General features: G+C 41.6%; 1 protein-coding gene across 4 annotated transcripts in view; it reads right to left on the reverse strand.

Annotated features, from left to right (window-relative positions):
- The window catches only part of CACNA2D3 (calcium voltage-gated channel auxiliary subunit alpha2delta 3), a 1,429,924-nt gene that overhangs the window by 145,293 nt on the left and 1,262,059 nt on the right, over positions 1 to 22,572 (reverse strand). For all 4 annotated transcript variants that reach the window (XM_082265096.1, XM_082265095.1, XM_082265094.1 and 1 more), the window contains one exon: positions 12,048 to 12,092. In XM_082265096.1, the coding sequence (XP_082121222.1) occupies positions 12,048 to 12,092 (45 nt within the window). The remainder of the gene's footprint in view (positions 1 to 12,047; positions 12,093 to 22,572) is intronic.

Below are 22,572 nucleotides of genomic sequence, written 5' to 3' on the forward strand. Positions count from 1 at the left end.
GCAGAGAGACCAGCGTGCCCCCTTTCAATGCAGAAAGACCAGCGTGCCCCCATCAATGCAGTGACCAGTGTGCCGTGCCCCCTTTCAATGCAGAGTGATCAGCGTGCCCCCTTTCAATGCAGAGAGACCAGCGTGCCCCCTTTCAATGCAGAGTGACCAGCGTGCCCCCATCAATGCAGTGACCAGCGTGCCCCCTTTCAATGCAGAGTGACCAGCGTGCCCCCATCAATGCAGAGAGACCATCGTGCCCCCTTTCAATGCAGTGACCAGCGTGCCCCCTTTCAATGCAGAGAGACCATCGTGCCCCCTTTCAATGCAGAGACCAGCGTGCCCCCTTCAATGCAGAGAGACCAGCGCGCCCCCTTCAATGCAGAGAGACCAGCGTGCCGTGCCCCCTTCAATGCAGTGACCAGCATGCCCCCACCCCCATCCTGGCCAGCCAGTGTGCTCGGATAAGGGTCTGGTATGGATTTTAGGGGGAACTCCACGCCATTTTTTTTTTTATGTTGGTGCGGGGTTCCCCTTAAAATTCTTACCAGACCTGAGGGGCCTGGTATGGATTTTGGGGGGGATCCCACGCCGTTTTTTTCATTTTTTTACCTGTATTGCCGGGAGCCGACAATACATTAAAGCCACGAGCACAATGACATTTTTTCCTTTAGGAATGTCAGTATTGCTTCAGCAGGCTAGAAACATTGCACAAATGCGCCACTTTACAGGCAGATTAAGGGGGGCCCCCAGGCACAATATTTAAAGGAATTTTTCATTTTTATTGTTTCACTTTAAGCATTATTAAAATCACTGCTCCTGTAAAAAAAGATCCTTTTAAAAATATTTTTTTGCGTTGATTCATTTCCCCCAGGGCAGTACCTGGGTCCCAATATACACTTTTTTGGGGCCAATAACTTGCATTTAAGCCTTTAAAATTAGGACTATGAATTTTTCATGTTCGTGTCCCATAGACTTTAATGGAGTTTGCATGTTCGCAAGAAAATTTCCCCTATTCGAGATGTTCTGTACGAACCGAACAGGGGGGGTGTTCGGCTCATCACTATTGCCTACAGTCAAGCATGGTGGTGGGAGTGTAATGGTCTGGGGCTGCATGAATGCTGCTGGCAAGGGGGAGCTACAGTTCATCGATGGAACCATGAATGCCAACATGTACTGTGACATACTGAAGCAGAGCATGATCCCCTCCCTTCAGAGATTGGGCTGCAGGGCAGTATTCCAATATGATAACGACCCCAAACACACCTCCAAGACAACCAGTGCCTTGCTAAAGAAGCTGAGAGTAAAGATGATGGACTGGCCAAGCATGTCCCCAGACCTAAACCCTATTGAACATCTGTGGGGCATCCTCAAATGGAAGGTGGAGGAGCGCAAGGTCTCTAACATCCACCAGCTCTGTGATGTCATCATGGAGGAGTGGAAGAGGACTCCAGTGGCAACCTGTGAAGCCCTGGTGAACTCCATGCCCAAGAGGGTTAAGGCAGTGCTGGGAAATAATGGTGGCCAAGCAAAATATTGACACTTTGGGCCCAATCTGGACATTTTCACTTAGGGGTGTACTCACTTTTGTTGCCGGCGGTTTAGACATTAACGGCTGTGTGTTGAGTTATGTTGAGGGGACAGCAAATTTACACTGTTATGCAAGCTGCACACTCCCTACTTTACATTGTAACAAAGTGTCATTTCTTCAGTGTTGTCACATGAAAAGATATAATAAAATATTTACAAACATGTGAGGGGTGAACTCACTTATGTAAGATACTGTATAAGCAAAGTGTATCTTGATATTTTGTTTTCTCAATTTCAGCCAGTATGTGAAGTTCCAGGAACCTTTTCATATTTTCCTCTACCTCTGTACCACCTCTGTTGTTTATACAGCTCAAAAGCTCAAGCAAAACTTTCCTATAAACAAGAATAAACCAGAACAGTGACTCCTCCCTCTCCATCAAAATGCTTAATCTGAGGTTTCAATTAGAGACAGATGACTTCTGTCATAACGATTCGGAAATTTTTTGCAATGTGTTAAACTTGAGGACCACCCCACGCAGACATACTGTGGTAGGGCAGCCCTCCTGCGTTAACTGATTTACCAGTTCGTTGGGTCGGGCTCTGGGTGTAGGGCGTGGGCGCTGCCAGCCACCCGCTCCCACTGTGACTGGACACAATGGGAGCCAATCAGCGGGTCCAGCGAACACGATGTCTGCCTATGTAAGCAAGGCAGATCGTCATAGAGGAAAATGGAGATCTTGTGTTTCTGCTCTGTTTTCCTCTAGTGCATCCATTCCCCACACAGTTAGAAAGCACTCCCTAGGAGCACACTTAACCATTCAATGGCTCCTGATGTTAACCCCTTCCCTGCCAGTGTAATTTATACAGTGACAGTTCCTTCTATTTTTAGCACTGATCACTGTATCCGTCTCACTGGTCCCCAAACAGTGTCATGTAGTGTCAGATTTGTCCGCTGCAATGTCGCAGTCCCATTAAAAATCGCTGATTGCTGCCATTACTAGTAAAAAAAAAAAACATAAAACTTCCATAAGTCTATCCCATAGTTTGTAGACGATACAACTTTCTGAAACCAATCAATATACACTTATTGGGATTTTTTAACAAAAATATGTAGCAGAATACATATTGGCCTAAATTGATGAAGAAATGTGTTTATATTTTTCTATTGGATATGTTTTATAGCATAAAGTAAAAAATATTGTTTTTTTTCCAAAACTGTATGTCTTCTTTTGTTTATAGCACAAAAAAATAAAAACCGCAGAAGTAATGAAATACCACCAAAAGAAAGCTCTATTTGTGGGGAAAAAAAGGACATACATTTTATTTGAGAACAGCATCGCACGTTCGCACAATTGTCAGTTAAAGTAACACAGTGTTGTATCGCAAAAAATGGCCTGGTCATTAAGGGGGTAAAACCTTCGGGGGCTGAAGGGGGTTAAATAAAGAGAGAGATAGTAATGCACAGATATAATGCATTGATTTAAAAACATAGAAATGCCCCAAAATATAAAATAATAAATAATATAAAAAATAACAAATGCATAATTAAACTAGAACTCCAGGAAAAATTGATGTTCATTACTGAATAGAGCCAGAAATATTAGAACTTTTTTTAGATTTTTATTGCTATAATATTGTCAAGTATAAGAACATGGGATATACCCTCAAACTTGGAGGAGGAAAGTTCAAAACTAATCTTAGAAAGCATTAATTTACAGAAATAATATTTCCTGTCCCAGAGACAAAACAGAAAAGCATGGTTGGACTTCCAATCCTGACATCTCTCATTGGAATAGGTGTCCCCATTAGAACATGTCCTGGTGACTTCTCTTTACATTTGGTTTGTAACAGCCAATCTAGCCAATCTAACCTAAAGGGCCACATACAGCAAAAAATAAAAAAAAATTGTTCTAACCCTCTACTTTAAAAAAACGAGAAAATAATGACTGATGCAATAAAATAACACTGACCCTCAAACCAATATAGTCTTCCTTTAACCGCTTGCCGACCACCGACTCTTTATGTCGGCAGTCAGCCCCTCACAGGCAAAGCGACGTAGGGCTACGTCGCTAGCCTGGGAGGCTCTAGGGAGCGAGCGAGCGCCGCCGGAGGCGCGCTCCCGCGCGGTCACGGACCTCCCCGCCGAGCACTCGCGATCGTCCGTTACACCAGAAGAAAGGTAGGCGGCAAATGTAAACAAAACCGCCTGTCATTCTTCCCTGTGTAAGAATGGAGATCAGACGGTTCTACTATGTAGGACCGTTGATCTCTGTTCTTACACTAGTAGCCACAGCCAATCACAGTTAGAAACACGCCCCTAGGACACACTTAACCCCTCCCTCTCAAATACAGTTAATTCCTTCACTGTCAGTGTCATTTTTACAGTAACAGTGCATATGTATAGCACTGATTACTGCAGTAATGTCACTGGTAACCCCAAAAGTGTCAAAAATGTCAGTCAAGGGTCCGATCTGTCTGCCGCAATGTCGCAGTCCCGCAAAAAAAATCGCAGATCGCAGCCATTACTCGTTAAAAAAAAAAAAATCTTTTCCTTTGTTAGTAAACGCGATAACTTTTGCGCAAACCAATCAAAAATAAGCTTTTTGCGATTTTTTTTTTTACCAAACATATGTAGCATAAAACAAATTGGCCGAAAATGTTAAAACATTTTGATTTTTACATTTTTTTTGGGGAATTTCATATAAAAAAATTTGAAAATATTGTTATTTTTGCAAAATTGACGCACTTTTTTTGTTTATAGCGCATGATCAAACAATCGCACATGTGATCAAATACCACCAAAAGAAAGCTCTGTTTGTGGGGAAAAAAAAGACATCAAATTCTTTTAGGTACAGCGTCGCACAACCGTGCAATTGTCCGTTAAATTCACGCAGTGCCGAATCACAAAATAGGCCCTGGTCAGGAAGGGGGTAAAATCTTCCTGGGGCTTAAGTGGTTAAACAGTTTCAATTTCCTAGCAATGCATCAAACCTGGGCGGAAGTCAAGCTGGAAGCAAAAGCTTATTCTAAATTCTGTGGAGGTTGTCAGACCTTACTAAACTTTTCAGAGGCTACAATGAGCTTGGTGCAATTGTCCCACCGCCCTCAGCTGCCTGGAAGGACTCTGATGGTGTATTAATGAAAACATTGTGCAGTTACAGAGGGAACTGGTAATATTTTTAATTTGCTTGCTGAATGAGAGGGGTGGCAGAGGTTTATGAAAGGAAAGAGTCCCTTAGGCCTCTTAAAGTCTTTCAAACTGTGTATTTAATTGGATACTGAATTCAATGCTTTGGCTGTTGGCTTCAGGTAGCTCTATAAAGTCTGCAAATGTAGGTGAGCCCAGCAGCACTTTCCATTGCCTCTTATGTGACTTGAGAGCTGGGGTGTCTGTGCAATTAAAGACAAATGAATCATTAGCTAGAGGCCAACCTCTGGTAGACAAGCTGCAAATAAAGGATTACATTCTGCTACATTGTGACCTGTTTGTGCTGTTGATATTTGCTCGTTAATCATTAAATTAAATCACTTAGCATGCCTTTTTTTCTAGGAAAACTATAGGATGTGTATGTAACACTTTAAGAAAATACAGGAGTGCAAAAAGTTGGGTATTGTAATTAGGAAAGAAAAAAAATTTGGTTTTGGGGGCAAAATTAGGCAGCCAAGGGCAAGACACTGCAACACATCTACAGAGTTCCTTCAAAAAGGATGGCCTCCTGTTACACTACATATGAACTGCTGCACCTAATTATAAGTCCTTAAGCACTTATGTTTTCCCCTAGCCCCTCCTGTAATGTCCTACAACTACCTTTTCAGCCTCATAGGAAAATCCTCCATATGCAGCTTCTTGTAATGGTGTGACAATGCTGCACTGCTCCTGAATTCAGAGCAGAGTTGCCACTCTCATGTAGGCTGTGGCTGCCTGTACCACAGTGAGATAAAAAAAAAATTGTAGGGGGCATGGGTCTCATCATCGTCATTGCTTGTAGCTTGTCAATCAATACCTGGTCACACCTAGTCCTGCCAACTTCTTTCTGGATTGAAAGTACCAAAACCTTCCCACTGTGAGTTTCAGTGTTTGGAAGGGCAGCATGTAAAACACAAATAAAGGAGGATTTGGCTCATTTAGGGACCATAAATGGATTCGGTATTTGGTATTCCAGTCTGCCACACTGCTATGGTGAGATATACTTGTGATATAATTTTTCATGTACACTAGCTTGGCACAACTTATGTTGTTTTTTTTTTTTTGGTTTTTTTTTGTCTTCTGTATAGTAAAGTGTGGGGAGCCTTCTTTTATGGCCATCTCTTTGCTTGATCCTACATGGTTGTGCATCATAGATAGTTCAGTCTGAAAGACACCATTTGATCTGTTGTTGATGCTCCCATTCATTACTCCTAATGGTAGGTATTTGATCTTAGATTTGTCGGGTTTGCTCAAATTTACATATATATTTTTTATTTTATTGGAGAACATGCTTAAATGTGCTGTTGTTGCTAACGGTAACCCAAGGGGCCCATATCAAAATGGCTGGGAATTGTGCTACAGTAGCATTGGCACAGTGCCACTTACAGGAAAGAAGAATACATGTACCTGCTTAAATACTTGAATAGAATTTCTTTTTTTTTAAACTTAGAGGTTGATTTACTAACCCTGGAGAGTGCAGCTCTGTGTAGAAACCAATCAACTTATTTTTTGTTTTTTTTTGTCAAAGCTTAGTTGAACACGCTGAAGTTAGAAGCTCATTGGCTACCACACACAGCTGTACCAGATTTTGCACTTTCCAATTTTAGTAAATCAACCCAATAAAGTCACTTTAATACACATAAATGTTCAACAAAGCCTTAATCTCCGGCCCCATTATACAGGACTAAAATTAACAAGGACCACAAAGCCTTCTGGTGATGCAGCAATACCCTTTAATTGTACTGATCCCTTTATGACCACTCAGTAAAAGCCAATACATATTTTTTAGAGGCCTGTGTGTACATAGTTTAAGTGTAATGTCAGGGCCACGAAAGAATACAATAGAGAAGTGGCCCCATGGGATTGTCACCCCTAACATCCATTTGTTTTATAAATAAATTTTACTTTTAATAGAGGGCTATGATGATTGTTAAGTATATGTCTCTCTATGGCTGCTTTGCTAGTTTTTTCTGTTTTGTGTTTCAGGTGACAAGCTGCCTGCTGTGGCTAGGAAGATTTACCTGAGCACTGGATTGGTGACAAATCTTTTGGCGGGAAACATCTAGCCAATGAGTGTAACCTTTTACCTATATCCTCTCCTGTCAATGGACGGAGTCAGCATTTACCTCAGGTCTGTCAGCTGGACTCACCGCTGGGATTCTCCTCAGCCTTCCTTCTGGATCTTTTGACCTGCTTTCCCACCCTCCCTCCCCCTTTATTTCCCCTCATTGCAGTCTACCTTTATGTGGGTAACATCGCCCACTTTGTGGGTGGACAGTGGTTGGTACGCTGTTTTTTGTAGAAGATATTGCTGCTTAAGAGCCCATCCAGACTAGCGTGACACGACTTTGGGGGGTGACCTGTGAAGTCGCGTGCACCGCCTTGCACCGTGACTTCGGCGTGACTTGCAGAGACTTTATGGAGACATAATGGAAGTCTATGCAAGTCGCTCTGAGGTCGCCCAAAAGTAGTACAGGACCCTTTTTCTAGGTCGGAGCGACTTGTGTCACTCCTATTAGAACGGTCCTGTACTACTCAATGGACCGCGACCGACCGCGACTTGTCAGGCTGACAAGTCGCCTGACAAGTCGCGCTAATATGAATGGGCTCTAAGTCTTACTGACTAAGCATGTTGATCTGTTATTTGTTAACAACAGTTCTGTTTGATAACGAAGGTCTATCTTTTTGGGTAATGTCGTCCACTTTGTGGGTGGACAGTGGTTGGTAAACTGTTATTTGGTTGGTATAAGATATTGCTGCTTGAGTCTTAGTGACTAAGCATGTTGGTCTGTTAATGGTTAACAGAGGTTCTGTTTGGTATTAAAAGTCAAAGTTCATTTCATTATTAAAATTGTTTTAAACCCAATAAAGGGGCAGCGGCCTAAGCTTTTCCACAATCCTTGTTGTGTGTTTATTTTATAATTTGTTCTTATGGTATGATGGGTGTTAATGGGGTGTACAATCCCATACTTATAGGCTACAGTTGCCCAGCTGTATATAAAGCTGGGCATACATGGATCGAAATTTGGCTATTGTAGCAGGGCCCGGATGAACTTTGATCCATGTATGGGCAGGCTGTTTGTACAGCTGCTATAACCAGCAGTCCTGATTGGTGTATTCTCATGGCAGGAAAGTATCAACGCTGTCAGAATACAGGGAGGATTCCCCATCCACATATTCGATGTCCCGTGCGTTGAACAAAAAAAAAAATGACTCAAGTCAATCAGTTAGAGCTGAACATTTCAGAAATATTTGGGCCAAAGGCCTCATAGTATAGTGCTTTGTGCTATACACCACCTGGAAAAATGAAATCGATATCAGATAAAAATCAACCCACTCTGTGCCCTCAAATCTGAATCAAGATCAGTAAATGTTCCATTATCACCTGATTAATGCTGACAAATACGGATTAAAGTAAAGGATATAATTACACATGATTTGTCCTAATCAAAACTAGATGACAAGCAAAAGACAGACAATACCATTAGAGGGGACGGATTTGCTATGTAACAAGATCCTTCTGTTACGACAAGCCCGATAACAGAACAGAGGACATATAGTACACACCTGTAATGTCACCTACATTATAATAGTCTCATGAAATGACCTTTCTGCACACATTCACTAAGGCTATACTCAAAAATCTGGCTGTAGAAGCAACTAATAATATTGCACTGTTTAGAAAAATCTTCTTGTCAATCTCGGAGTCGTTCATATTCTTTGAAAGATGTAAAGTACACCTGTATTAGCCGCATTGGGCTGGCATTCGGAACACTGCTCCCGTGTGTGCAAAGTGCACCTGTCTGTGAATGTGATATGCATGCCACACTGCGTGACTGTCCTTACCTTTACTGCTTGAGCAACCCCAAATTTCGATTTATATTTCCACTTTATAAGAGTGGAGATGTGCACAGGGGAAAATATGTCCCTTCTGCCCCCTTTATGATATGATCAAGTCTGGTGATAGGTTGCTCATGCACTGAATTGTGTGAGACAGGAGGAATGTCCATGTGTACCCTATTCCCAGAAGTACCAGGTATGATTTGGGGATCTGGTGGTGGGTTAAGCCAGTGTAGCCCAACCCCCATGAGTGCTGCTTCACGTTAGTACACACTATAGTGGGATGTGCTTTGTTCATTTTTTCATGCCTGAGATTTAAAACCACTTTAAGCTGGCCATAGACTAGTAGATTTTCAAACACGCATTTGCACAAAAATTTGTAAGTTGAAGGAAGAAAAACGTATCGTGTGTACCCAGCATTAGTCTCTAACTTGATGTGTCAATTCTACCTAATAGCTAGAAAAAAGTTTGTATATATATATATATATATATATATATATATATATATATATATATTTTTTTTTTTTTTTTCTTTTGGTTTTTTTTGTTACTGAATGTCTTACAGAGGCGAGAATTTAACCACTGTTTTCTCTCATATGTGGAATTGGGTGAAGGGGGTGAGCACTGCCTGTTTAATTCAATACTTTGCCTATTAGCCTATAAAATGGTCATTAACCACTTCAGCTCTGGAAGATTTACCCCACTTCATGATCAGGCCATTATTTTCTGATACGGCACTGCATTACAATAACTGACAATTGTTCAGTCATGCCAAGCTGCATCCAAATACATTTATGTATTTTTTCCCCACAAATCAAGCTTTCTTTTGATGGTATTTGATCACCTCTGTGGCTTTTATTTTTTGTGCTATAAGCAAAAAAATACCAACAATTTTGAAAAAAATATATATTTTTTTTTTACTTTCTGCTATAAAACAAACCCAATAAAAAAAAAAAAAATGTAAAAAATCAAATTTCTTCATCAGTTTAGGCCAATATGTATTCGGCTACAAATTTTTGGTAAAAAAATCACAATAAGCATATATTGATTGGTTTGCGCAAAAGTTATAGCGCCTAAAAACTATGGAATATATTTATGAAATTTTTATTTATTTATTTATTTTTGACTAGTAATGGCGGCGATCAGTGGCTTATAGTGGGACTGCGATATTACGGCAGACAAATCAGACACTGACACTTTTGAACCAGTGACACTAATACAGGGATCAGTGCTAAAAATATACACTGTCACTGTACTAATGACACTGGTTAGAAAGGGGTTAACATCAGGGGCGAACAAAGGGTTAACTGTGTGCCTAGCCAGTGTTTGTGAACTGTGTGAGAGGTGCTTTTACTCGGGGAAGGCATAGATCCTTGTCTCTGCTTTTGCAGGAACACAGGATCCATGCTTTCCCTACCGACAGAACGGCAATCTACCTTGTTTACATAAACTGCCGTTTTGCCTTTGTAACGAATGATCGGCAGGTACCAGCGGACATTGAGTATGTGGAACCTGCTGATTGGCTCCTGCTGTGCATAATCACAGTGGGAGCGAGCCACCGGTGGCGTGCATTGGAAACCACTGCCCAGAAGATATATATATATACATGATCCGGCACACAGTCGCTGCCCTGTAGCAGTAAAACTGCTATAGGGTGGCTGGCAAGTGGTTAATGTTTTAACCTTTGGCTCCCTTTGACTTCAATGGGGTTCGGATTTGGCATCTGAACTTCAGTAACCCACGTGCGTTTGGCTCATCACTAGTACTGACTATAATAAATAAAAGAAGAAAATATGATCAAACTCACCATGCATTCCCTTTAAAGCATTTCGGGAATGGGAGTTTACCTCTAAATAAAATATGGGCTTCAGATAATTCTCTAAATAAAATACGGTCTTAAGATAATTAAGGAGCAAAGTTAAAAGCATTAATGTGTCCAAAGTGAATACAATCTTTCCAATCTGCTCATTAGATGACATCAAAGGAATGAAGTAGTTGTGCACTGGGGTTATTTTACTAGCAGTCAAGTATTTTCTCTGTAATTCTGAATGAAATAATTAAGGACAGATGCTCCACTTGTTGAATTCTTTAAGCTCCTTGGGGCCTATGTATCAGGAGTTGTGCAACCATGTCAGAGCCTCACAAATCACAACGCACAAGTCTGTCTGTACTAAATGGTACTCAATGGCAATGAGTAGTCACAGGAAGTCTATGAGTCAGCAAAGCTGTACACGCGGAAATACGTAAAGGCGTGATGCACAGAATGGGGAAAGATGAGTCTAGGCTGAGTAACAAGGCATGCTAAGGGGCCATTTACCATGTCTGGGACTGCCTGTTTTGCCAATGATATCCAACTTTTGTTGTTTCACCCTTCAGTTGTCATTTTCATTTATAGTGTAGAAACTGGATGGTTGCTATAGAGGGATACTATCATGAGTGGCAAGCAACTACTAGGAGTAGAGGAAAAAGGTGACAGGAGCATGGTAGAAATCCAGGCAAAGCAGGAACAGAAACATAAGTATGAGGTAAAAAAGACAGTCATGAGTTTATCATGTTGTCACCTGGTGGTAAAAGGAACACAAGGGGGCAACAGCTAAGTGCAGCTTCAATGGGTTTGTTACAATTAAAAAGCCAAATGCAAACTCACAGAAATATTTACCACACCTGGTGGTAAATGACTCTCATTGAAATGCTAAGCCAAGAGTTCCTGGTTTTCTCTAGGATGAATCTGCCTTGGTTTGGTTTGTGAACAGTTTTTTGAATCTTGCACAAAGACTGTAAACTTTAACAAAAAACCTTATACGGGGAAAATCTTGTTCTAAATTCTGGGCATTTGTAGGGCTAATAATATCATCAAGCAAAAAGCATGAGAAGCCAAGCACTGCCTTTAGGAATGTGTACTAATGACAAAATTAAAAGCATTTATTCCTAAAGAGAATGATCACTTCTCCCTAAGATTTGGAATGCACACTGGCAGTATGGCTGCTGTGACCCCCCTCCTTATAGAAAGGAGGTGGGGTTATCAATTCCTTAAAATGATTGGCTCTTGTGATTCATCTGAACAGGGAAAGGCTATTCACTGCATCACAGGTTGTTCCTTATTTCTGGTGATTTGAAAACCTGGCGAGCCCATGGTAGCGCCTAACCTGAACTTCCTCCCAAGTCTTTATTAGAACTGTTAAAGGTGCAGATGGTAGGTATCTGAGATAGGGTGTTGGTTAGTTATGTCAAGATAAAAAGGACAGCCAGCAACTCTGTATTCCTTCAAATTCTTTATTGTTACATCCCAGTGAGTATAAGGTAGTGGCTAACGTGTTTCAGCGATAGGCCTTGGTCACAGTTGGTTATGCATACAAACCTGTTACAATGGGCACCAGCACCACAAAACTGTTAATGCAACATCTGTGCTATCCTGACATGCTGCTATTCCTCTTAGCAGCAAGTATTTCCTTATTTGACAATTAATATAGAAACACAAACTTAGCATTTAGAATGTACTTACATCATCATCACAAGTTCTGGAACATTTGCCATCCAAAGATGCACACTGAAATGATATGAAGAAGGTAATAAAACTTTTCTATATGCTGTACATACAGGGGGAGACTTGAAACATATGACAGTCTGAATGTTAAGCTGACCATGCACCTTATTGAAGTATTTTTTAAAGAGCTCCAAGTACCAACAAGCTGCCTGCATCCAACAATACTCAAAACACTTTGGCCACCTGAACTATCAATACACAAGATGAGGCTGTTGCGTGTATAGACAGTTATGTGAGCCAATGAATGTCCATGTTTAATACATCTCCAGATACCTTCTTTAAGTTCCTTTCCGGGCAGTTCTTAACTTTAAGGCCATTATTTGTATAATTCCTCACAATTCAGTGAGTCTCTGGCCCAATGTAAGTTTGCAGATCAGGAGGATTCCATACTCCACTGGCTGTGTGTTCCACATCATTTAATTACTAAGTATTAAGTAGTAGTAGTAATAGTATTTAGGTGCCTTGACCGATTTCATCTTCAGTTATTTTTCCACCAAGTAGTAAGGCAAGGATTGATATGACATCCCTTACTTTTTAAAGCAAGGTAACTACAGCAGCTTTAATTTTTCTATCCTTACTTTAGGCTTCTTTGAGGGAAATTAGAATATGTTGGTGGCTGATATTTGTTTCAAATATATGTTGATATTTTAGATAAGGGGATGTTCTCTAACATCCTTTTGGGTCTGAAGCAGAGGTTCTCAGATTGGCAATAGGAAGTTTGGTAGGGTGAAGAGAGTGTCAGCCTAGTGCCTGCTAGGTTGCTAGACTGGCAAATGAAACAGGCCTTTAATCCACGCTAAAGAAATCTAAGACACTACATCTTAGTCCAGATTTATTTAAGCCCACCTGCACAAGCCCTGATGAAAGAGAATGAGTTAAAACCCAAAAAAAACATGTTGATTAGCCTTTTTATTGACAAAAATAATAGAACAGGACTCTAAACCATAAATCTGGTGCTCTCTTTACTTTACCCAACATTTCCAGAGTCTAGGCACAGGTCCGGGTTTTTTCTATAGCAGAACCAAAAGCCAATATTAGCTTTAGGTCCACTGCACTAAGCTACTGTTAAAACACTTACCTGTCAGCAGTTGTGGGCTTTGCCATTTTAACATACATTCCTACCTCGCAGTTCTGTGACAGAAGCACCAATTGCCTTTTTAGGCAGAGGCAACCAATCGCTGACTCTGTCTCATGCAAATCAGGTGCAAAGAAATTAAAGTGAAAACAGCAGTACAGCACCTGGAGGGAGCTCAAAGTGGCTGACAGGTGTATCAGTGCTCTGGCTGGCTTTTATGTACAGTAATTATGGCAGCAGCTTGGAATAACAGTCTTCAAGGTAATACTTAACCTTAGGGAATACCATGGTCCAAGCCCCAATGATAAAAGTGTGTCCTAAACCTTCTAATTCTGAGTGGGGTTTTATCCATAATTTTTGAATGATGGAAATATATCTGCTTGCTCTTTCCCAACATCAGTGCCAACATATTGCAGTGCACAGAATGAAAACATTAAAGGAACGTCTTCATTAGCAGACAAAATATGGCTCCATTTCACAAATGATCAGTGTGAGCTCTCTTCTCTTTATGAGACAATGAATCAGTAAGCAGATTAGAGCAAGGCTGTAATCTCCATCTGTTAGACAAAGTTTGATGCCATCAAATACAGTTCAGAATATATTAACATCTGGAGATTTTTATTTTTACAGACAATTAATTATTCATTGCAGCTCATAACTAAAAGTATTTCATACTCAGACAAATACAAATGTAAATGCGTAAGAATGTTTCTTTTGAGAATCTGTCATACAGACAGCTCTATTTTGCACTTTGTATGTAATGTTTCAGGTACACTACAATCTTTTCCTTAGAGGGGCTTTGCACAATAATCTATTAGCAAAGAGGAAAAGATCACCACTAAAAAAGGTGGGGAGATTCAATTCTGTAAAGCACTTATAAACCCCCCTACGTCTAACCTCTATTACACCTTTCATACCCAATCTCCTGTTATGTAACCTGTGTTAAGACAATGCTACAGATTGGTTAGCTTAGCCTAACCACCCAACCAACCAACCAACCAACCAACCAACTACTGTAACCAGTCAGAGGCTCAACATGAGTACATTTCATGCCCTCTGAATGTATCCATGTTAACACCAACCACCAGTTCTGTCCCTTGACAGCCAGAAATCATGGACCAGATGGTAGACAATTATCAAAATCTACAGCTTAGATAATAGCACAGTGAAAGGGGGCTTCCAAGAGTTTAGATGAAACAAAGAGTTTTAATCCAATTATTATTTTGAATGCATATGGGTTATAATTATTACCATGTCATGGAACTTGTACTATAAAACTTAGGCCATGTGCACAAAATATATAGTACTGCCAGAAAAAAATGGGCAAATTGACTCAACAATCAAATGTTTAGTGAGGTGGTTGTGTCACAATCCACTTTCTTCGAATCTGGGCAGGCCCCTATTGTGAAAGATGTATAGGACTGAAGTACTTTTGCATAAAATGTATCAATGCTACAGATGCCTCCTTATTGCATTTGGATTACTGATCCTAATCACTAGTTTCACTACACAGCTTCAGCATTATTGTTAAGTAGTGTTGAGCGAACACGGACTGTATTATTCGTGTTCGTACCGAATAATTGGATTTTTTTTACCCGAACACGGACACGGACACTTTACTGTATGTTCGGGTAAAAATCCGTGTTCGGTCGTTTTATTTCCGGGTTTTGCATGCTTTGGCGCTCTTTTCATGGCGGGCTTTCAACAGCCAATCAACAATCGTTTAACTGGTGTGCCTTAAGCCATCCCAGCCATGCCTGCAAATGTCTTAGTAGCTGTGATTGGCCGTCTGAAGCATGTGACCAAGTCTTTATAAGTTCGAGGCAGCCGCCGCAGCAGCGTCATTCTGCTGCTTAGCTAAGGGACAGAGCACACATCAATGTGCTGGCTGCTGATTAGGGAAAGATAGGCAGGAAAAAACCATTTGTGTCCGGATAGAATTGAGGGACAGGTCGGAGTGTTTAGGCAGGGCGAGTTGTAGGCATTTTAGGGATAGAGTCTGCTGAATTATAGGGTCAGTGTCTTCTACAAACTACAATCGATATTGCTGTGTGGGGGGTGGGGTGAATCTGCACTCAATCCTGATCTACGATCTCTTCTCAATCCTGTTAGGGACAGAGTCTGCTGAATTTTAGGGAAACTGTGTTCTACAAACTACAATCGATATTGCTGTGTGGTGTGGGATTGGAGATAGGCAGGTGTCAGTGATCCACATCCATTTTTCTGTGTGTGAGCTGCAGTGAACACAATCTTTTTGGGCTGCAGTGAACACAATCTTTTTGGGCTGCAGTGAACACAATCTTTTTGGGCTGCAGTGAACACAATCTTTTTGGGCTGCAGTGAACACAATCTTTTTGGGGTGCAGTGAACAAAATCTTTTTGGGGTGCAGTGAACACAATCCTTTTTGGTGTGCAGTGAACACAATCTTTGTGGGGTGCAGTGAACAAAATCCTTTGTGGGGTGCAGTGAACACAATCTTTTTGGGGTGCAGTGAACAAAATCCTTTTTGGGGTGCAGTGAACAACATCCTTTTTGGGGTGCAGTGAACACAATCTTTTTGGGGTGCAGTGAACAAAATCCTTTGTGGGGTGCAGTGAACACAATCTTTTTGGGGTGCAGTGAACACAATCTTTTTGGGGTGGAGTGAACAACATCCTTTTTGGGGTGCAGTGAACAAAATCCTTTTTGGGGTGCAGTGAACAAAATCCTTTTTGGGGTGCAGTGAACACAATCTTTTTGGGGTGCAGTGAACACAATCTTTGTGGGGTGCAGTGAACACAATCTTTTTGGGGTGGAGTGAACAACATCCTTTTTGGGGTGCAGTGAACAACATCCTTTTTGGGGTGCAGTGAACACAATCTTTTTGGGGTGCAGTGAACACAATCTTTGTGGGGTACAGTGAACAGAATCTTTGTGGGGTGCAGTGAACACAATCTTTGGGGGGTACAGTGAACACAATCTTTTTGGGGTGCAGTGAACACAATCTTTGTGGGGTGCAGTGAACACAATCTTTTTGGGGTGGAGTGAACAAAATCATTTTTGGGGTGCAGTGAACAACATCCTTTTTGGGGTGCAGTGATCAAAATCCTTTTTGGGGTGCAGTGAACACAATCTTTTTGGGGTGCAGTGAACAAAATCCTTTGTGGGGTGCAGTGAACAGAATCTTTGTGGGGTGCAGTGAACACAATCTTTGGGGGGGTACAGTGAACACAATCTTTTTGGGGTGCAGTGAACACAATCTTTGTGGGGTACAGTGAACAGAATCTTTGTGGGGTGCAGTGAACACAATCTTTGGGGGGTACAGTGAACACAATCTTTTTGGGGTGCAGTGAACACAATCTTTGGGGGGCACAGTGAACACAATCTTTTTGGGGTGCAGTGAACACAATCTTTGTGGGGTGCAGTGAACACAATCTTTGGGGGGGTACAGTGAACACAATCTTTTTGGGGTGCAGTGAACAACATCCTTTTAGGGTGCAGTGAACACAATCTTTGTGGGGTGCAGTGAACAACATCCTTTTAGGGTGCAGTGAACACAATCTTTGTGGGGTACAGTGAACAGAATCTTTGTGGGGTGCAGTGAACACAATCTTTGGGGGGTACAGTGAACACAATCTTTGTGAGGTGCAGTGAACACAATCTTTGTGGGGTGCAGTGAACACAATCATTGTGGGGTGCAGTGAACTCAATCTTTGTGGGGTACAGTGAACACAATCTCATACTTCTGAAGATTTGAGGGTGCTGCCTGTTCCATACTCCCCCTACTCCTCATCTAGCCTTTTAGGGGTACAAACAATAGTAATTGGGGCCTAGTGTGGTTGTGTACGTGTGATATACATACACTTTTTTTGGATCATATTTTCTATTCCGCTATTTAATCAAAAACCTTTGGGGATCAGTTAAATTGGGGGATAGTCTGTGTTGGTACGTGTGAGAGAGATCCACCTTTCCAAGTTGTTGGGGTTCATCTCATACTTCTGAAGGTTTGAGGGTGCTGCCTGTTCCATACCCCCCCTACTCCTCATCTAGCCTTTTAGGGGTACAAACAATAGTAATTGGGGCCTAGTGTGGTTGTGTACGTGTGATATACATACACTTTTTTTGGATCATATTTTCTATTCCGCTATTTAATCAAAAACCTTTGGGGATCAGTTAAATTGGGGGATAGTCTGTGTTGGTACGTGTGAGAGAGATCCACCTTTCCAAGTTGTTGGGGTTCATCTCATACTTCTGAAGGTTTGAGGGTGCTGCCTGTTCCATACCCCCCCTACTCCTCATCTAGCCTTTTAGGGGTACAAACAATAGTAATTGGGGCCTAGTGTGGTTGTGTACGTGTGATATACATACACTTTTTTTGGATCATATTTTCTATTCCGCTATTTAATCAAAAACCTTTGGGGATCAGTTAAATTGGGGGATAGTCTGTGTTGGTACGTGTGAGAGAGATCCACCTTTCCAAGTTGTTGGGGTTCATCTCATACTTCTGAAGGTTTGAGGGTGCTGCCTGTTCCATACCCCCCCTACTCCTCATCTAGCCTTTTAGGGGTACAAACAATAGTAATTGGGGCCTAGTGTGGTTGTGTACGTGTGATATACATACACTTTTTTTGGATCATATTTTCTATTCCGCTATTTAATCAAAAACCTTTGGGGATCAGTTAAATTGGGGGATAGTCTGTGTTGGTACGTGTGAGAGAGATCCACCTTTCCAAGTTGTTGGGGTTCATCTCATACTTCTGAAGGTTTGAGGGTGCTGCCTGTTCCATACTCCCCCTACTCCTCATCTAGCCTTTTAGGGGTACAAACAATAGTAATTGGGGCCTAGTGTGGTTGTGTACGTGTGATATACATACACTTTTTTTGGATCATATTTTCTATTCCGCTATTTAATCAAAAACCTTTGGGGATCAGTTAAATTGGGGGATAGTCTGTGTTGGTACGTGTGAGAGAGATCCACCTTTCCAAGTTGTTGGGGTTCATCTCATACTTCTGAAGGTTTGAGGGTGCTGCCTGTTCCATACTCCCCCTACTCCTAGCCTTTTAGGGGTACAAACAATAGTAATTGGGGCCTAGTGTGGTTGTGTACGTGTGATATACATACACTTTTTTTGGATCATATTTTCTATTCCGCTATTTAATCAAAAACCTTTGGGGATCAGTTAAATTGGGGGATAGTCTGTGTTGGTACGTGTGAGAGAGATCCACCTTTCCAAGTTGTTGGGGTTCATCTCATACTTCTGAAGGTTTGAGGGTGCTGCCTGTTCCATACTCCCCCTACTCCTAGCCTTTTAGGGGTACAAACAATAGTAATTGGGGCCTAGTGTGGTTGTGTACGTGTGATATACATACACTTTTTTTGGATCATATTTTCTATTCCGCTATTTAATCAAAAACCTTTGGGGATCAGTTAAATTGGGGGATAGTCTGTGTTGGTACGTGTGAGAGAGATCCACCTTTCCAAGTTGTTGGGGTTCATCTCATACTTCTGAAGGTTTGAGGGTGCTGCCTGTTCCATACTCCCCCTACTCCTCATCTAGCCTTTTAGGGGTACAAACAATAGTAATTGGGGCCCAGTGTGGTTGTGTACGTGTGATATACATACACTTTTTTTGGATCATATTTTCTATTCCGCTATTTAATCAAAAACCTTTGGGGATCAGTTAAATTGGGGGATAGTCTGTGTTGGTACGTGTGAGAGAGATCCACCTTTCCAAGTTGTTGGGGTTCATCTCATACTTCTGAAGGTTTGAGGGTGCTGCCTGTTCCATACTCCCCCTACTCCTAGCCTTTTAGGGGTACAAACAATAGTAATTGGGGCCTAGTGTGGTTGTGTACGTGTGATATACATACACTTTTTTTGGATCATATTTTCTATTCCGCTATTTAATCAAAAACCTTTGGGGATCAGTTAAATTGGGGGATAGTCTGTGTTGGTACGTGTGAGAGAGATCCACCTTTCCAAGTTGTTGGGGTTCATCTCATACTTCTGAAGGTTTGAGGGTGCTGCCTGTTCCATACTCCCCCTACTCCTAGCCTTTTAGGGGTACAAACAATAGTAATTGGGGCCTAGTGTGGTTGTGTACGTGTGATATACATACACTTTTTTTGGATCATATTTTCTATTCCGCTATTTAATCAAAAACCTTTGGGGATCAGTTAAATTGGGGGATAGTCTGTGTTGGTACGTGTGAGAGAGATCCACCTTTCCAAGTTGTTGGGGTTCATCTCATACTTCTGAAGGTTTGAGGGTGCTGCCTGTTCCATACTCCCCCTACTCCTCATCTAGCCTTTTAGGGGTACAAACAATAGTAATTGGGGCCCAGTGTGGTTGTGTACGTGTGATATACATACACTTTTTTTGGATCATATTTTCTATTCCGCTATTTAATCAAAAACCTTTGGGGATCAGTTAAATTGGGGGATAGTCTGTGTTGGTACGTGTGAGAGAGATCCACCTTTCCAAGTTGTTGGGGTTCATCTCATACTTCTGAAGGTTTGAGGGTGCTGCCTGTTCCATACCCCCCCTACTCCTCATCTAGCCTTTTAGGGGTACAAACAATAGTAATTGGGGCCTAGTGTGGTTGTGTACGTGTGATATACATACACTTTTTTTGGATCATATTTTCTATTCCGCTACTTAATCAAAAACCTTTGGGGATCAGTTAAATTGGGGGATAGTCTGTGTTGGTACGTGTGAGAGAGATCCACCTTTCCAAGTTGTTGGGGTTCATCTCATACTTCTGAAGGTTTGAGGGTGCTGCCTGTTCCATACTCCCCCTACTCCTCATCTAGCCTTTTAGGGGTACAAACAATAGTAATTGGGGCCTAGTGTGGTTGTGTACGTGTGATATACATACACTTTTTTTGGATCATATTTTCTATTCCGCTATTTAATCAAAAACCTTTGGGGATCAGTTAAATTGGGGGATAGTCTGTGTTGGTACGTGTGAGAGAGATCCACCTTTCCAAGTTGTTGGGGTTCATCTCATACTTCTGAAGGTTTGAGGGTGCTGCCTGTTCCATACTCCCCCTACTCCTCATCTAGCCTTTTAGGGGTACAAACAATAGTAATTGGGGCCCAGTGTGGTTGTGTACGTGTGATATACATACACTTTTTTTGGATCATATTTTCTATTCCGCTATTTAATCAAAAACCTTTGGGGATCAGTTAAATTGGGGGATAGTCTGTGTTGGTACGTGTGAGAGGGATCCACCTTTCCAAGTTGTTGGGGTTCATCTCATACTTCTGAAGGTTTGAGGGTGCTGCCTGTTCCATACCCCCCCTACTCCTCATCTAGCCTTTTAGGGGTACAAACAATAGTAATTGGGGCCTAGTGTGGTTGTGTACGTGTGATATACATACACTTTTATTGGATCATATTTTCTATTCCGCTATTTAATCAAAAACCTTTGGGGATCAGTTAAATTGGGGGATAGTCTGTGTTGGTACGTGTGAGAGAGATCCACCTTTCCAAGTTGTTGGGGTTCATCTCATACTTCTGAAGGTTTGAGGGTGCTGCCTGTTCCATACCCCCCCTACTCCTCATCTAGCCTTTTAGGGGTACAAACAATAGTAATTGGGGCCTAGTGTGGTTGTGTACGTGTGATATACATACACTTTTTTTGGATCATATTTTCTATTCCGCTATTTAATCAAAAACCTTTGGGGATCAGTTAAATTGGGGGATAGTCTGTGTTGGTACGTGTGAGAGAGATCCACCTTTCCAAGTTGTTGGGGTTCATCTCATACTTCTGAAGGTTTGAGGGTGCTGCCTGTTCCATACCCCCCCTACTCCTCATCTAGCCTTTTAGGGGTACAAACAATAGTCATTGGGGCCTAGTGTGGTTGTGTACGTGTGATATACATACACTTTTTTTGGATCATATTTTCTATTCCGCTATTTAATCAAAAACCTTTGGGGATCAGTTAAATTGGGGGATAGTCTGTGTTGGTACGTGTGAGAGAGATCCACCTTTCCAAGTTGTTGGGGTTCATCTCATACTTCTGAAGGTTTGAGGGTGCTGCCTGTTCCATACCCCCCCTACTCCTCATCTAGCCTTTTAGGGGTACAAACAATAGTAATTGGGGCCTAGTGTGGTTGTGTACGTGTGATATACATACACTTTTTTTGGATCATATTTTCTATTCCGCTATTTAATCAAAAACCTTTGGGGATCAGTTAAATTGGGGGATAGTCTGTGTTGGTACGTGTGAGAGAGATCCACCTTTCCAAGTTGTTGGGGTTCATCTCATACTTCTGAAGGTTTGAGGGTGCTGCCTGTTCCATACTCCCCCTACTCCTCATCTAGCCTTTTAGGGGTACAAACAATAGTAATTGGGGCCTAGTGTGGTTGTGTACGTGTGATATACATACACTTTTTTTGGATCATATTTTCTATTCCGCTATTTAATCAAAAACCTTTGGGGATCAGTTAAATTGGGGGATAGTCTGTGTTGGTACGTGTGAGAGAGATCCACCTTTCCAAGTTTTTGGGGTTCATCTCATACTACTGAAGATTTGAGGGTGCTGCCTGTTCCATACTCCTCCTCCTACTGCTCAACCATCCTTTTAGGGGTACAAACAATAGTAGTTGGGGCCTAGTGTGGTGGTGTACGTGCGAGATACATACACTTTCTTTTTGATCATATTTTCTATTCCGCTATTCAATTAAAACCTTTGGGGATCAATTCAATTGCGAGATAGTCTGTGTCGGTACGTGTGAGATCCACCTTTCCAAGTTGTTGGGGTTCATCTCATACTTCTGAAGATTTGAGGGTGCTGCCTGTTCCATACTCCTGCTCCTACTGCTCAACCATCCTTTTAGGGGTACAAACAATAGTAATTGGGGCCTAGTGTGGTTGTGTACGTGCGAGATACATACACTTTTTTTGATCATATTTCCTATTCCGCTATTCAATAAAAACCTTTGAGGATCAATTGAATTGCGGGATAGTCTGTGTCGGTACGTGTGAGATCCACCTTTCCAAGTTTTTGGGGTTCATCTCATACTTCTGAAGATTTGAGGGTGCTGCCTGTTCCATACTCCTCCTCCTACTCCTCATCCATCCTTTTAGGGGTACAAACAATAGTAATTGGGGCCTAGTGTGGTTGTGTACGTGCGAGATACATACACTTTTTTTGATCATATTTCCTATTCCGCTATTCAATAAAAACCTTTGAGGATCAATTGAATTGCGGGATAGTCTGTGTCGGTACGTGTGAGATCCACCTTTCCAAGTTTTTGGGGTTCATCTCATACTTCTGAAGATTTGAGGGTGCCGCCTGTTCCATACTCCTCCTCCTACTCCTCATCCATCCTTTTAGGGGTACAAACAATAGTAATTGGGGCCTAGTGTGGTTGTGTACGTGCGAGATACATACACTTTTTTTGATCATATTTCCTAT

The sequence above is a fragment of the Pelophylax lessonae genome, assembly GCF_965119305.1.
Source record: "Pelophylax lessonae genome assembly, chromosome: 8".
Taxonomy (NCBI): domain Eukaryota; kingdom Metazoa; phylum Chordata; class Amphibia; order Anura; family Ranidae; genus Pelophylax; species Pelophylax lessonae.